The sequence below is a fragment of the Lepidochelys olivacea genome, assembly GCF_965140295.1.
Source record: "Lepidochelys olivacea isolate rLepOli2 genome assembly, chromosome: 2".
Classification (NCBI taxonomy): Eukaryota; Metazoa; Chordata; order Testudines; family Cheloniidae; genus Lepidochelys; species Lepidochelys olivacea.
This window is the reverse complement of record NC_140412.1, coordinates 250801241-250818714: the sequence shown is the minus strand read 5'-3', so window position 1 is coordinate 250818714 and position 17474 is coordinate 250801241. Positions and strand designations below refer to the sequence as shown.

General features: G+C 42.4%; 1 protein-coding gene across 3 annotated transcripts in view; it reads right to left on the bottom strand.

The window, feature by feature from the left end:
• The window catches only part of PTPRN2 (protein tyrosine phosphatase receptor type N2), a 1058681-nt gene that overhangs the window by 113134 nt on the left and 928073 nt on the right, over window positions 1-17474 (bottom strand). For all 3 annotated transcript variants that reach the window (XM_084620378.1, XM_084620379.1, XM_084620380.1), the window contains one exon: window positions 14024-14239. In XM_084620378.1, coding sequence (XP_084476504.1) covers window positions 14024-14239 — 216 coding nt within the window. The remainder of the gene's footprint in view (window positions 1-14023; window positions 14240-17474) is intronic.

The window sequence follows — 17474 nt, the reverse complement described above, 5'->3', positions numbered from 1 at the left end:
TGGACTTGTAGTTAAGAAACTAGATTGGAATACAATAGAGACGATCTAGGTTCAGTTCCTGGTTCTGCCACAGACTTTGAATATGACATAATGGCCAGATTCTCAAAGTGCTCAGCTCCCCATGAGAGTTGCTAAGTCTGAGCACTCTTGAAAATCTACTCCTTGATCTCCAACTCTTCACTTCCTTTGTCTGTCTTGTCTATTTACATTGTATGCTCTTTGGGGTACAGACTGTCTATTATTATGTGTTTGCACAGCACCTAGCAAAATGGGATCCTTACAATACAGTAGGGGTTACTGTAATACAAATAAATAATAATGGTGCTATGCATGTGGTAACACCAGGCAGAATCACGTGATAAATGCATTTATCATGCACCTGACTTCATCTGCCCACTCAGCCAAGTTTTTCGCAAGACACCAAGACACCTAGAGCAGCTTTCAGCAGCTACTTATTATTTAAGTTATTTAAGGGGGGGGAGGGCAGGCCAGAAAAATGTTTCCTCTTCCTCTACCCAAAGGTAGAGCTCTGGGTATCCAAACTGTGCAAAATTTAGTCCTGAAACAGGTAGTTTCTCAATAGATAAAAATGTTCAGACCATATAGTCAGTTGTCCTGTGGCCCCTCAGGGGTAGAAATTGGGTTTTATCCCATTAGAAGGAAAGATTTCCAGCTTCACAATGGACCTCAGCATTTACATCTAGCTCTGGAAGGACCTGACATGATAGTTTCCTGAGACATGAAAATGTAACTGTTTCAAAATCTATCATAGCCCATTTTAGAGGATTCTGTGGCTCTGTCTGAACCCTGTGTAGCTGGACTCACGATAACTGAGGCAAAATATAGTCCCTATAGTTTTTTTTAGATCTAAAATAGTTTTTTTCCTGTAAAATATGGGGTATATACAGAGTAGGCTCTTATTTGGAATGACCAGCATAATTCACTTCTGTCTAGTTAGGTTTTTATAAGGGTACCCATCATCATGGCCTCTTAATTGCTGTCCATGGAAAGTAAACACAAAATCACTCTCCACTTCTACTCCCGATAGCAGGAACAAACTTAAAATTCAGATTTTATGCAAAATACATATTAGATAAAAAGTATGAAGGTGAGGTTTGAGAGGGACAGCATGAGGGAGTTAAGTCAACAAGAGGGCTTTGCCTCTTGTAAAGTAATGTGACTATCCCAAAGTCCTACCCACAAGAGTTTGTGAAGTTCTCTGGAATGACAGCAAATGTGTGTATATATGTTAAAGAGTATGAATAATCTCAGAACAGGCATTCTTCCCTTGGTTGTGTAGCCAACAAAAGCTAGGAGTAAAAAGGATTAATGACAGTAAGTAATATTATAGATTCCCCTTAAACATTACAGGAGACACTGAAAATTAGAACTTACTTTGTACCAAAACCTTAGTCGCAACACTTACAAGAACTTGGAGATTTAACATTTGGGGGAAAACAAAAATACAGAACCATTGGACCAGTCTTTTAATTGCTCTTTTTTAATTGCTACAGCACTGCCAGCCAGTGATGAAGGGATCGCTGCTGAAGCTCTGACTTGCCTTCCTGCTGTCATATGCAATAAATATCTCATTGGAACAGGCACAAAGAAAAAAGGAACTATTTGATGTCATAATTGAAGTTCCTTGGTATGGTTTTTTAAATATAACAAGTCTCTATGTAATTATGAACATAGGTATTGCCATACCGGTTCAGAACTGTGATCCATCTAATCCGGTATCTTGCCTCCGACAGTAGCTAATACTAGATGCTCCAGAAGAAAGTGCAAGAAACCTTGCAGTAGGCAGATGCAGGAGAATCTGCTCTCCAGAAAGGTCTCATCCTAAATTAGATATTGTCTTAAACCCTGAAGTGTGAAGTTTTAGGTCCCTTCCAAACTTTTTAGCATTATCTGTTTTAACTAGGATATTTGTCCAGTTCCTCTTTGAATCTTACTAAATCCTTGGTCCTGATGACATCCTGTGGCAATGAGTTCCACAGTCTAATAATGTGTTATGTCAAAAAGTGTTTCCTCTATGTGTTTAGAATTTTCTATCTTGTAATTTCATTGAAAGTCCCCTCATTCTTGTGTTATGAGAAAGGGGAAAACAGACATTTCTGCTTTACCTTCTGTGTGACATTCATTATTTTGTATACTTTTACTGTTAATTGGTGATAAAACAAGTACTTGGAAGCACCAGAAGAATGGCCTACCACAAGGATCAGTATGGTCTCCAACGTTATTCAACTTATATTCAAATAACTTGCCATATACCGGGTCTCGAAAGGTTGTTTATGCAGATGACATATGCCTTGGCATTCAGTCACACTCCTTTGACATACTTGAGAGCATTCTGAATGCAGATATGGTGGCTATGGCCAATTATTGTAATCAGTGGTGCGCAATACCAGTGGAAGTAAGATTGGACCGAATGACTTCCACTTACATCATACACAAGCAGGCAGAGTGCTAAACACAGTTCTCAATGGTCATCAAATACAGCATGATTCATACCCAGTCTATCACGCTGGACAGAACTCTCACAGATCACGACCATCTTACAAATACAGTGACTAAGGTCAAAGTGCAAAATAACCTGCTCGGAAACAACATGGGGCCAGAACAACATGGGCTGGCCAACACCCAAACATTATGCACTTCAGTATGGGCTCGTCTGTCTCACGCAAAGAAGATCAACATACAACTTAATTCCACCACACATATTTTTTCAGGCACATTTAAATTTTCTCCTCTACCATGGTGACTGGTTCTCTGCCGTAGTACTCTGCCCTGTGTTTGTAGAGAGGAAAGCGTAGCAAAGCTCATGATGAAATTGCGTGTGTCACATCTACTATTAAAGACTTGTTTAATCCACCTCATAATCATCTACCTTCACATCACCAGTTGTGGATAAGTTTACCAGGTGAGGGATTTACAGTAGAGGCTACGTGGAGATCGTCATGGTCCGCAGAGAAAGTGACAAATAATTATCTTATCTCAGACCCCACTCAATATCAACCTGGGATTGATTTACCAAGAAGGCAATGGAGCCTTCTGAACCAGCTTTGTACCAGACATGGAATTTGTGCTACAGTGGAATTTCTGTGGCATTTTAGAGACAGTCCTCTAGGTCAATGTGGTAGCCACAAAGCTTTACACACATTGCTGAGGATGGCAAAGTGACTCCACTTCCTGGAGGTTTTCAGGCCTTGAACATCATTGATAAGAATGCTGTGGGGCTTAGCTTGACCAGTTTGCATAGGCCAAATAATAAATGGTTTTCCTTCTTATTTGTCTCCTTTCTACAATAAACAAACAAACAAACTAACTCTTTTCATGTGAGTTTTCCACGCCCCTAATAATGTTTGTCTCCCTTCTTTGAGCCTCTCCATTCTGCAATATCCCTTCTGAGATGGAATAACCAGTATTGTTCACAGTATCCACAGGAGGTTGAATCACTGATTTATATTTAACTAACTTCTAAGGCTCTCAAATAAAAGATTACGGATCAACAATCCTTAGAATGCCCCGGACTATCGAGACAAAGTCAAACTGAGAATAGCCTGCTAGGCAACTCTACTGTATATTTTAATTTCACAGTCAAGAGATTTCTAGTGAGGTTAATAAGAAATCCCCTGTCACCAAATCACAACCCTTAATGCAAGCCAAACACTTTCCTTCCACGGAGAACCACAGAGGGAATCTACTACCAGCTGTTGGAAAAGAGATGGTATCAAGAGACTTTTATCCATACTACCTACCAAACAGCAGAAGAAGTTTTCCTTTTCTCACTATCATCTTCCCCCCATTCCTTCTATTCCTAGCTACTGGGAGAGATCAATATTTCTCTCCTCCTCCACAAATATTCTGCCTGATACACTTAGGAGCCAGACATGGGAGTGCAGACCCATAGTACTATAGCTGGGTAGGAGCGCCTGTATGCTACCATACCAGTCCACTTCAACCTCTTCCACTGTTGCTGGCAGAAATCAGACCCACGACTTTCTAGCTCCAAAGCTCTCCATTCCAACTGAATTCGTGGACAGGGGAGGAGAATGGTTTACCCCAACCAAGTTAAACATTTAAACTAGAGAATGAAGGAAGGTCTGGATTGTGATAATGATGAACTGTTCCCTCTTAGGAGGGAATAAGTAAGCCACTTATGAGACCTATATACTGGCAGAACAATGCTGCCCAGGTAAAGCAAGAGCAGCATCAACACATGAAATAGCTACACAGAAGCCTGGAACCAGGTTAGCTAGACTAAAAACAAAGAGTTTGCACAGAACAGGAATAGAATTTTATCAGCCTGAAATATTAAAAAACAAAACGTTTCCTTGATCAAAACTGCTATTCATTCAGAATGCAGTCACCCCAAACAGCAATATAAAAAAATCAAAAACTAACAACTGTTGAGCAAAGACTAGAGTAGGAAAAACCCAATTCATTTACCCATTTGCTTATGTCATCTGAATCAAACTAGATTTCCTCCAACTCAAAAAATGATCAGTCTTCTCCTAAAATATGATTTGTTCTTTGAAAGACTTCAATTCTAGACATGTGCTTTCAAAGTTTCCCTTCTGCGGTCTTGATGTAGTCATTTTTTATACAAACTTAAGCGACGACAATTCAATCTGTATGTTGAAAGGTGCCATCCCCAAACCACCTGAATATGAAATGCAACATGAAAGAGGCAAGATTATTTCTGTTATGATGGAACACATCAATGTCACTACAGCCAAAAATATTTAATGGTGAAGTAAACATTTGAAATAACATCTGTTTTAGTTCTTTACTGTATCTTGTTGTTTTGTAGAATATCTGAAAGAGGAACCTCTGTTTTTGTTTTTAAACTACCAGGAGGTTATTGCATCAATATTTATTGCACATAGAAAAATGCTATCTTGGATGGCAGGTACTCTCACCCTCTTTTGCTGGCATATTTAGAAGGATCTGAACAGTGATATCCCATGAAGTGATGACTCGAGCTGCAGCTCATCCCGCCCAAACATTTTTCCTGAGGTTTATCTTGATATACAATTAAAAAAACTAAAGAGCAAACAAAAAAACTTTTTTTTGTTTTGCTTTGCAGAGTCTGCCTAGTTCTTACAGGAGTGGTATGTGATCCTGTGCAGAGGCGTGAGTGGAGGATCCAAGAATCCTTCACCACCACATAAGGTCCAGTCAGAGATGGGCCATATCTGGACTGGGAAACATGTTATCGGATTGTGTTATCCTTAGGTTTCTCACCAGGGTTGACCACAACCAGATAACATGTATTTAAATAGGACTAGGTCTTTCTAGACTCTGTGCAAAGCTCCGTTGAAAATCATGTTAGGTTGTCTCTAAAACATTAGCTAACACATTCAACTGTCTTCCCAGCCTAGACATGACTTTGCAGTCAATGCACTCAGAGAAGTTCAGGTTCTGCTTCATCCTCAGTCCCATGGTACCTCAAAGGGAGCGAAGACACCAAGCTGGGCCCCCCAACCCTTCTTCCCCAACACTGACCCATAGAATGGGACTGACAAGAAGGGAGTAGCAGTTGGAGTGCTGCTCCTGGAGATCAGGAAGACATATTGCACCTGGGCTCCTCCTAGGAAGTGCAGTTCTACACCAATCCCCAACAGACGTGGTCTACATATGTCTCATGTGTTTAACTCATCAGCCCCTACTCTGTTCCGGGGATTGTGATTCAGCTGCACATAGTTATTCTGAATCCATGGTAAGACTTCTCCCATATTAAAATAAAAATGAATAGCTTTATCTAGTCCAGGGGTTCCCAAACTTGGCTCGCAGCCTGTTCAGTGTAAGCCCCTGGCGGGCCGCGAGATGCTTTGTTTACCTGAGCGTCCGCAGGTACGGCTGCTCGCATCTCCCAGTGGCCAGGAACAGCGAACCACAACCACTGGGAGCTGCGAGCAGCCGTACCTGCGGACGATCAGGTAAACAAAGCATCTCGCGGCCCGCCAGGGGCTTACCCTGAACAAGCCGCGAACCAAGTTTGGGAACCCCTGAAATGAACTGGGAAAAATAAATGAATTGAACATGTACAGCCGATTTAGCTGCTGGATGCCCAAAAGAACACAGATTCCATGGACATAACAAAGCGTAGTACTATGGTGATGGGCACTGTAGAAACCCTAAGACAGAGAGAGAGAGAGCGAGCGTGAGCGCAAACAGGTACAGAAAGAATGGAACTGATTTTCCTCTAACTTCCACTGTTGTAAATCACAAATAACTCCAATGAAGTCAATGGAGGAGAAATCAGATCCCCCACCCTGCATTTATTTTTAAGGAAGGTAAAGATGCAGATCAAATACTTCCCAATTCATTAGGCAAGGTTGTGGTTCTCTCTGCCTTCTCTATATGGTACAGGCATTGTGCCATAATTGATTTACTTCAGGGAGACAATCCATTGCGCTGTGCCTCAGAGTAGCCTGAAACAGCTCGAGCTAAATTGGCAGTTAGCCAGTGGTGTCAGCATGATGAAATTGGGGCAGTTCTGGAAGGCAGGAGCTTGTGAGCCAGAGTAGGGGTCAAGACCTTGTCAGTCAGGTAGTGGCTGTCTCATCAGACAGAAAAGCGAGAGTAACTGCTGCTGCAAGCTCAGAGAGATGCCCCACCATCGTTGGGAGCTCTTGTCATATTGGTAAAGAAAAGAGATCGGAGTATTTTTAGTGCCAGTTGCTTGTTATTCCTGCTGCCACTCTCGCCACCCAGAAAAGCAAAATCCAGGAAAAGAATATATCTGAATAAGAGTAGTTTCTTTCAAGACCAGAAATCCAAAGAAAAAGGCAGGAAAGATAGTTATGGTTACCTTCAGAGTCCAGAGGCAATGACTGTCCAGCAGAGTTTCCCAAGCAAGGCTATAGGGTATGTTTGGGAAAGCCAGAAACGCTACCTAATAATTAAAGGGAAATCACTAATTTAAATTCCCACTGTTTTTCTTAGCATTCTCTTATACCATAAATGGACAAAGGAATTATAGCAACGTGGCTTTTTATTTGTTCTGTGAGGAGCTATGCCCAGCTATGGTACCTATCGATAGTAAAATAAAGATGATTGAGTTATATAGAACAAATTCAAATAATATATGTAATGGGAGAAAACAAACCCTCCCCCCGCTCCCTGCCCACCCACACTGGTCAGATTTATGGCCAGCTGCTCTCAGAAAGGCACTTCATTTAATTCAAACTTACATCTGTATGGCACCATCTCTTCCAAGGAAGAATACCAGAAGTTAGATGTATACTTCAGCTTTTTTCTGTAGGCCCTCAAAGAACATCTCTTTCCAAATCACTCACTTCCTACTCCAACAGAAGTGTTCTAGCATGGACTCCAGTGCCCACATTGCAACAACCATGAGCCTATTTTGGAGGGTGAAGCCTGGCTATAGTCAGGGTGAGTCATTCCTCTCCTCCTAACATTCAGAAGTTCTCAAAAGTTTATTTTTCAGTGTTTGTATTTAAAAATAATAAAGCTTTGTTGGACAGCTGAATGTTACAGGAAGGGTGGAAACTCATGCTAATAATATGCAGATTCCACTCTCCAAAGCTGCTCCATGGGGGTTACAATATAGCCAGGACTATACATGCTAGAACATTTAGTCAAAGCAGGGAAGGAGGTAATTGGAGGGACTGCTTCTCACAGATTTAGAAAAAAACTAAAATATGTATTTGTTGAAATGCGCTCTAAATCCATTTATTTGGCCTTTCAGAAGCTAACACTTTAGTTGAGCATTTTTTATTAAACATTTTCTGCAGATCACTTTAGAAGTGTCTGACAAATTTCTAATGCTTTTTAAACTCACAGTATTATGTAGTTACATTACTATTTGCTGGGTCCTACTGCTATAACAGGCAGTGAAGTTGAAGAAAGTCATATATTCCATTGCACTACAGTAGTTGTGGATCATCCTGTACAGTTAATCAGATAAAACCTGATTAAGCGTTAAGCCCACCTTTGTACATCACTTGTTTTGCCTCATCCTCCTTTAGCCATCTATCGTCTAACTGTATTTAATGAAATATTTACCTCCACACACCCAATTTAAATGATTCTTTAAATTTCAAGCATTTGCCCTGATATTACCACCTTTAATCACATCACATAATTCCTTTATTATTATCATTATGCACCATTTTTGTATTGAATATACACTGTTGCATATAAAAACTGCCCAATATTACGGAACAAGATTTCATGTTACAATGAACTTCTATATAAAGCAAATGTATATAGGGTTATTTATTTGCTTATTCTTAAAATAAAAATCCAGTTAATTAAAATATACAAAATTGTTTATACTGCGACTTTACATAACACACCATAAGAGCTCCAAAATAAGCAAATTTGGTCTAATATATTTCTCAATGTACTTGTATTTGATAGACTATCAGGGTCTGTCCTGTCACTTTATACTGTCATGTGAGTTTCTATCTTTTATAAGAACACAGAAAATTATGTTCCAGTGTTAAAGTTCTGTATATTCCTAGAAACGAAAAGAAGAAATGAGCTTCAGGGCTAAATTTTCATCCTTCTAGTACTCTTGCTTGATTTACTCCTTACTGAAATATTTTCCATAAGTATATGCATGCACCTCATACTTGATGCTACCCTTTATGTCTAGGTATGATGCGTGAGTGATTTTACATATCATGCATGCTATAATACTTTAGGTATTTTTAAAATTTCCCAACTTGTCAGATTACTTAGTCACAAAAAATGATCCTGTTTTTTGTTCATTAAACGTAGCTTATTAGATTCCACTGTTCTAGAGTGTTGCTATGTCAACACCATAATAAGACAAAGGTTACTTGTGAAAATTGTAATCTATTAAATATCAGTGTGTAGGTCATATACAGAGTCTGAAATACATAGCTACATCATATACAACATAGTATACATATATCTGAAGATACAAGACTGGCAAGATGGTCCAACAGAGAAACAGGACTCCAGTGGAGTCCTTCAATCAGATCCTATCCACAAACAATTTGTTTTTGGCAGAATCAATTTGCAAATTATTTGTTAATGGTCAACTGACATGCATTATTTTTTAAAAGCTATCTCAAATCATAAATGAGTAGAATCAGACCTTTCAAACCACTGAGAATTTTACCATTGGCTTTGATAAGGGCAGGACCAAGCCATTATTAAGAATAAATTTTACAACAAAATATTTCAATACAGTTTCCTCTTATTTATCTGTCAAGACCAGCTATCTGGGTTCTGCAAAATCTAAGGACATCACTCCCCACTTGAACTGATAGTATTCAGTGTTTTTAATGTAAAAAACTTACATTAAAAACACTGAATACTATCAGTTCAAGTGGGGAGTGATGTCCTTAGATTTTGCAGAACCCAGATAGCTAGAATCTTGAATGCAGACCTAGAATCCACTAGAATCCACCCAGAACCCACTAGAATCTTGAATGCAGACCTCAGGAAGTACAAGGATGATTTTATTGTCTTAAGGTATCACTTTCTAGTATGTCTCAACACAAGTTCCTTTACTTCACTCTTTGAGGAAGTAAATATGTTCTTCTGTGCTGCAGTGAAACAAAACTAAATACCCCTAAAAATGATATCAGGATAATAATAACGGAGCTTACTGAGATCAGCATCATATATTTGAACTTACGCGTTTAGCCTCAACCACAATGATGCTGCATGGACCACTATCAGTGATGCAAAACAATTATGTTCACTAGCAAAGTTCTCCAATTCATAATACGAAACAAGCAAAACGACTTAACATCTCTTTGCACAATTCAGCATTCCCTACATAGTTGCAGTCACCAGCATACACTGTCATTACATTAATAAATTGCTTACTAATGGGAGCAGTGACAACTAAGATGTGCACTTAATAGCACTGTTTGCAGGCTGCCCCCAATGCCTGTTTTTCTCTGGGTTGTGTCCCAAAGGCTTCAAAGTGCACAAGAAAAATCTGCTCAGTGTTGTGAACTAAATCAAAGAGTATTTGCTGAAGATTCCTAAGACGCTTCTGCCCTAATGTCATGGAAGGAAGAGTGAGCTTGCCCAATACTACATTTGCTTTCCAAAGAAGATCAAAGCAACAGGAACAACAGATGCAAACATGAGAGAGAGAAGGGGAAATAAGGACATCTCTTTAATGATCTCTGAACTCCTACACTGATTTAACCAGCTGCTATGCATATAATTGGACAAGAATATGAAAAGTATAAAAGGTACACAAAAACAGACAGTCTCTATGCATAAATTGTGTTTTATGTACATATAGCATTTGACAAGATATACTACTACAATTAAATTTGAAAAACTGCTTGACCACAGCCTTGCAAAGCCAGGTTGCATCTTTTCTTTGCAAATGGACAAATTAAGTCTGAATAGCACATTTATCCTTCCAAGTGTTTGAACATTCCTATTATAATACTTAAAAAAAAAAAGTGACTGGCAGAACAGCTACAGTTAAAGGTGAGCTGTTTTCATTATATAACCTTCTAAAAATCAAGAATTATAACTCAGACATTTCAAATTTTTTTGGGCTACTAACTGACAGGCTCTTAGAAGGCCAATTTTCCCCCTAAATTTTAAATGGTTTGGAACTTTTTATTTATAGGTAGTTCACACACACTGCATATATAAAAATTATTCCTGCTAGGAAAAATAACTGATTCTTCATAGCCAAGCTACATTTCATAACATTCATTCTGCCTCAGCACCCTACGCTGCAGGCTACGTGCACAGCATGGCTATTACACAGACTTTGTGTAGTAAGATTTGCATTGTAACTGTCACAGATCTGATACAATATCAACAGACTGGATTGAATCCAAGCTCCTGCTACTAGTGTCTTAGAAGGATAACAGTGAATATGTTTTTCCATTGACAATACAGTTTGTCTATTTTCTCCCCATCTGGTATCACAGCACACAGACTACAAGGAGACCCCAAGTGTTGAAAGAACCCTCCTATGTTCCCATGTGAAAATAAAGAATAAGAAGGGAGAAAAATCTTGAATGAATTAAGTTAAATCCATAATGTTTTTGTTAAGACTAGAAAAAGTAGGTCAGTCGTGTTTATATGAAAATAGGACCCAACTAAAATTTTGACAAGTATTTGCAATAGAGTTCTTCCTACTTAAGACTTGACCATTGTTTTTATCAATTGATTTTCTCTCTGCACTCAATAGCACAAAAATTAAATCTGATGCCATTTAAGCTGCAGACAATAGTACATTATCCATCTGTAAATGCCTTAAACTTCAGCAGACATGTATTCTGGGTCTGTACAGCCAATATTAGATTATGTCACATATTTATTAACACATTGGAATAATAAAGTAAGCGGATAGCTAGGAAACAGTTTTAAATTGATAACGTAAGAAGAGTTTATATCTGAGTTTCTTGTGTCCAATTTTCAAAGCAACTTTCTGGGACTCTTTTCCTCCCCAAATATTAGTATGGCCTGCACTGTTGCCTTTAGGAGTGCCAGAGAAGATCCGACAAAAAGGTAACTTAAGGTTTTTCCTGATATTTGTTTTGATGATACAATGCAAAATTTCCATCCCTCAAATATTACAGATATGTCTTAGAATTAGCGGGATTCCATGCAAAATTATATTTACTCTTAAAAGACAGGGGCTCAATCTTGCTCCCATTTAAATCACTGGGACTTTGTCACAATTTTATTGGAAGGAGGATTAGGCGCTACAAATACACCTTGCTAAATCACTGCTGGTTGAAAGTAGCACTAGAATCACCAAAACTGTCTGAATATTTCATTTGGCTTCAGTTCTGGGGGCTGCTCCTGCTGCCACTGAACTCAGCACCAAAACTCCCACTGACTTCATTGAGAGAAAGACCAGGCTTTTAGGAATCTCTGCATCTAGAGCCAAATCATTTCCCCCCCCCCTTTCCCCCTACTCATGACAGTAGTTCCACCAGAAACCAGTGGGACTACTTAGGAGAATGAGGTTAGCAGGATTTAGTCAATGGCAAAGGATATCAATTTGATCTCAATACTGAAAAACTGAACATATTGTTAGCATTTTCATATTTTGTTTCACAAAGCAGATCCTTAGATCTTATTTGTAGCAAGTTTTTTTTAATATAAAAATCTGGCAAGAAGAAATGAAGCGCACGTTTCATTTAGTGTCTGGATTACAGATTCTTATTAAACAAACCAGAGCTCATTATAAAATCAATATCAACTTAACCACCATGCCCCCAAGAGAAATGGCAAAAAAGGTCACTCCAAGAAATTCAAACAATTTTCCTGCTGGAAGGGCACGATTTTAATTACAGATACTATTAATTAGAACTGTTACTGCGAAGACTGTCCTGTTAATTATCACAAATTCAGTTTCAAGTGAGATTTTATAACCTGGAGAGCTTTTAAAAATACTAAGAATTATTTTACTCATGTTTAAGTGAAGAAAAAGATTGCTTAACTATTCTGAAGTCAATAGCAGGTTTCCTATTTTAAACCCCTCTGCACCTCCAAAACAAACCCCACACCTTACATTGACACGGTCTTCTTGACCACAGGCAACAAAACTAGTTTAGCTACATATCTCTTTAGATAAGCTATTACCAGCAGGAGAGTGGGGTGGGGGGAGGTATTTTTTCATGCTCTGTGTGTATAAAAAGATCTTCTACACTTTCCACAGTATGCATCCGATGAAGTGAGCTGTAGCTCACGAAAGCTTATGCGCAAATAAATTGGTTAGTCTCTAAGGCGCCACAAGTACTCCTTTTCTTTATACTTTGTCTTGGAGGACACGGCCTCACTTCACTGATAAGCGCTAACTCACAGGCTCTCTCTCCCCCCTTGAAAAACCCAGACTTTGTGGTGTAGTTTTAAGGTTTTTCTTTCAGAATTAGATATCTTCCCTTTGCTTAGAACTAAAGGTGAAGCCATTCCATTGAAATGCTAATAGCTATGTGTATGTTTGAATTCACTAGTTCTTTGTTGAAGAATTCTCTGGACTGCTTAGCACCTCTCTTTATAGGAGGAAATCATCTTTAACATGATTACTGAAAGACTTCAGAACTTTTGAGTGAATTTATCCCTTTTAAGACTTTTAGTCTCAAACTTCCAGCTCTTGTAGTTTACCATAATATAGAAAGAGCACTGTTTAATCTTCAGTAGAACAGGGAAGTAAAAATAAATGTAAGTAGCTTTAATTCAAAAGCACCACTAAGTAGAATGTATTTCATTTTTTCAAATGCAGAGAATTAATAGTAAAGCAATAATATCTACATAAAATAGCATTCTAAATGTTTTGGGGCGCCAGACATGTAGTTGCAGGCAGTACCACCTACATTTTCAGACAGATAACTAACCAGGAAATAAACACTGATTATCCTAAAGAAACCTCACAACTAGGCAGTTGTCTCTTAGCCAAATGCACGCTCAATATTCCCATTGGTTTCTGATTTATTGCAGAAGATTGGCCTGAAACATCCCTGCCTTACTTGGCCCACATCTGCTTCCATTATGCTCATAGAAACAGTCCTGGGTTTACCTCCCCATCTAGCAGCATTATATTTCACTTTATCTGAATAACGGCAGAAGGTGGCAACGGATCGGGTCAAAGGCTCCTTTCATATCAGACCCTGAAGAAGTCGATGATTCAAAGAGAGAGACATCTTCCGACAACTAAGGGCGCAAGCCATTCCTCAGAGCCGGTGAAGAGTTCGGCTGTGACCTGTGGCGGGGGCCGGCAGAGTATGGATATTGGGGTGGTTTTTCGGAGAGTTCCAGTGGCAACTATTTTATGGTTCTAATTAGACGCACGTGTCCAGCAACTGCAAGAACTGGGAAGATTAACAGCTCGCCGTGACAAGCCGGTAGCAGGGCATCTGCGGGGACGTGACTAGGGTGGCTCCCAGCCGGCGTTGCAAAAAAACAAAACCACCCCCTCCACTCGGAATAACGGACCTCTCCCCCTTGGGGCGGATAAAGAAGGTGTTTAAGTGTCTGGGGGGAGAAATAAAAAGCCAGGGCCGGAGGCACCGCCCGGCCTTACCTGGTAAGCAGCGGTGGCATCTGAGCTGGTGTCGGTGCCCAAAGCGGACAGCTTCTCTTTCAGCCTGTGGTGCGACTGATGGCGGAGGCAGTAGAGGACCCCAGAAGCAACGAGGACCCCAATAATGCAGGCGATGGAGAGAAGGGTGAGGATGATGAATTTGGTGGAGTCTTCGTCTTCCGCGGCGCGGTGAGGGAGAAGCTTCAGTTTGCTTTTCTGTTGGAGAGAAAGAAGCAGCGACTCAGCATTTGCTCTAGAAACTTCAGAGGCGCGGAACTTCCCACTGGAGGGAGGGAAAAAACACTTTTAGCTCTGCGGGTTTACGGCGGCGCCGGGAAAAACCCCACAGGGGCAAAGTTTCACTCAAGCCCCAGCCACGCCAGGATGGAGGGAACCGGGCTCAGCAGAAACCAACGTGGCACGGGAAGATGGCAGGGTTATTTTTGGCGTGTTCAGGTGAAGACCAAAAATAAAAAGGAGAGCGCGTCCCTGCCCCGGGTACCTTGTCTCATAACTCTGTACACCTGTGCGTAGCTAATGGATTGAGACAACGTCTTCCGGTCCTACCACGGGATAGGCAGAAAAAATATTCCCAACAACAATCACTTCACGCCTGCAATAGTTGTCTGTATCGTAGACGGTTTCCTTTCTGGGTTGGGTTTGGGGTTTTTTTAGTTAACCCGGGACAAGAAATCCCTCCGATTGAATGACCGGCCATCCTGAAAACCATTCAGCTTGCTTTTCAAATAATAGTGCTCACAACCCGTTCTGAGTACCTCAAATCACCAAGAGACATTTTAATTGTTATTTGGTATATGGGGTGGGGGCGTTATAATCAAAGATCCGTTTTTTTTCTCTCGAGTGAAAAACAAAACTACAAACCAAAAAGTAGGTGCGTTAACTTCTGTCTTCTGTAGAAGAAAAAAAGTAACAAACAATTCCAAAGTCCTCCAGATTTTTTTTTAAGCCATAGGAGAGAATCCTTCTGGGACATTTCACTTGTCTCCATGTGTTAAAAAGTTGTACAATAATTTCCCCTCATTAGCTTCATTATAAGCTATATTAGCAACAATTAAAAACGCAACATGAAAATGAAAAGACCAGGCAAGCAAATTGCAGCAAGACATTTGGCCAGCATTCCCCTTTTCACAATTACCAAGGAAATGAATTGAAAAGCACGCCCCTGCCTCAGTCCTGGTTGCTACAAGATGAGAACAATTAGCAAGCTCCTTTCCACCACCTAATTTCGCGTGGTAACAAAATGGATTTTTCCCCATGAATGCCTAGCCGGCCTATTCATTATTTCTCCTCTATTAGTAATTTTCTGCTCCGTATGCAGATAGCCAGCTCTTAATTTCCTCCTGTCTTGCAGTGTACACAGTGGCTCTTATGTCAGGCCCGGTCCATTTTTATCTTGTAATCATAAAGGCCACCAAAGCAATTATCGCTGGTCTTGACTGTAAAAGCTTGTCATTAATTAGCCTCCTTGCCTTCACAGTGCCGCGGATTAGCTGGAGCCGGGGCTGAGTTAATGGAAATGCAGGTTCAATAAGACTCCCAGATTTTCTTGCCTGGCTGCGCTGAGCAGAGGAGGACTGTTAGGTCTGCAAGCCCCGGGGGGTGGGGGCGGGAGCGGGGATGAGCACACAACGGGTTTGCCGTGCGTGTGCGGCTGCAAAGCCCCCTCCTGCCGGCGCCCGAGCCAGCGGCGCTTTTACGGCGCGGCTGGGGCCGCAGCAGCGCTGGGGCCGGCGTTCGCTGCCTCCTCTCCCGCCCGGCCACAGCTGCTTCCTTCCCGGGAGACGGCACACCCGCGCCGGAGCGCTGGCCCCGCTGCCTGCCCCTCCTCCAGCCCCCAGCGGCCCGGAGCGCCGGCAGGCAGCGAGCCGAGCGCGCTAGCGCCTGGGCAGGGGCAGGCAGCGGGGCGTGGTGCCGGGGGACCGGCTCGGTGCAGGGAGCCACCGCCGCGCGCTGCGGCTCCTCCTCCTCCTCCAGCGCCTGATCGGCCGAGCGCGATACCGCCTTCTCCACAGCCCCCCAGCGCGGGGTACCTCCCCCCCGCCCCCCGAGCCGCAGCCAGCCCGGCTCCGCGCTGCAGCCTGCTCGCTGCACTGCCTGGCTCCGCCAGCCGGACTCCCCTTCCCTTCTCCTCACTCTCTCCCCAGCCGCGCTTGGGCCACCTCTCCCTGCTCCAGTCCCCAGCTCAGCGGCAGACCCACCTCCCCCTTTATACGAGACGGGCCCGGATTTTCAAAGGGGGCTCGCGGAGCAGAGCAAGCCCCCGTTGGTGGCAAGGGAGGGCAGCTGCAGCCAGGCCGGGGAAACTCCCCGCCTCTCTGATGCCCGCTGCGGGCCCTGGAAGTTAAAGGCTTTTCCGCTCTGCCCGTAGCAGGTCAGGGAGAGGACTCGTCCCCCTCTGGGCAGAGGTCGGGCTCTGCAGCTACACGGGACATTCCGGGGAACGACAGCGCCCTGCGTGCCCCCCGTTCCTGCGCTAGAGGACCGAGATTTGCCGCGCCACAGTGTTTCGCCTCCCATCGCAGAGCGAGGGGTTTTTCCAGGCTGCCCAGCCCGGCCATCAGCAAGGCTTGGGGCTCAGTTCAACGGAGTGCAACAGCCCCTGCCGCCCCTGGCAGCGCCCAGGGCCAGCCCCGGGCCTGGCCAACGCCCCAGACGTGTGCTCTCCAGCAAGGGGCCACCTGCCAACTCTTGACTCTTCCCCCCAAGAGAAACTCTGGCCAGCAAATGCCTCTGTCTTAAACAGCGGCGCGAGGAGCGTGTCCCACACAGCACAGCATCCAGAGACAACGGGACGGCCAGGTCCACTCTCTTCCCAGGGCGGAATTGATCCCTACAGCTTATTTCCCAGAGCTCTGTCCATTACTTTTAAAAGTCTCCACTGTGTGCAGACGCGCAGCTCAGCCTGACTACGCAGCCACTTAAAGGGACACCATCAACAAATCTAGTCGGTCAAAAAGGACTAGCATTAAAAGCAGTTTCAGACCCTGCCCTGGCTCCCCTGAGCTCTCCCCGTCAGTTTCTGGGGTCTCCGCTGTTGCTGTGTGAAAGACCCCCACAAACAACAGGGGAAAGGACAATACAGGAGAAAGGCGAAAATAACCAGGCGAAGTGCTGTCAAATGACTTCAGTAAACAAACTCAAAAGACGGACAGAAATATCTGTCCCTTTTCTGCCTACGTGAATGTGCAAACCAATGGCCACCTTTAAAAAACGTAGCCTTTTTTTGTTTGTAATCGTTAATTTTGAATATTGGAGTAACACATTTCTAGCCCTCTCTGTGGGTCTGCAGATTTAGTTTTCAAATACCCTGGTAATTTCCATTCAAATAAATCAGGGCTTCCAAAGGTAGCTTGAAATCAAAGGAAGAGTACACTACGCGCCAAGGCATATATTTCAAATATGTACGGAGATTTCTCCGCTAGACCGACTG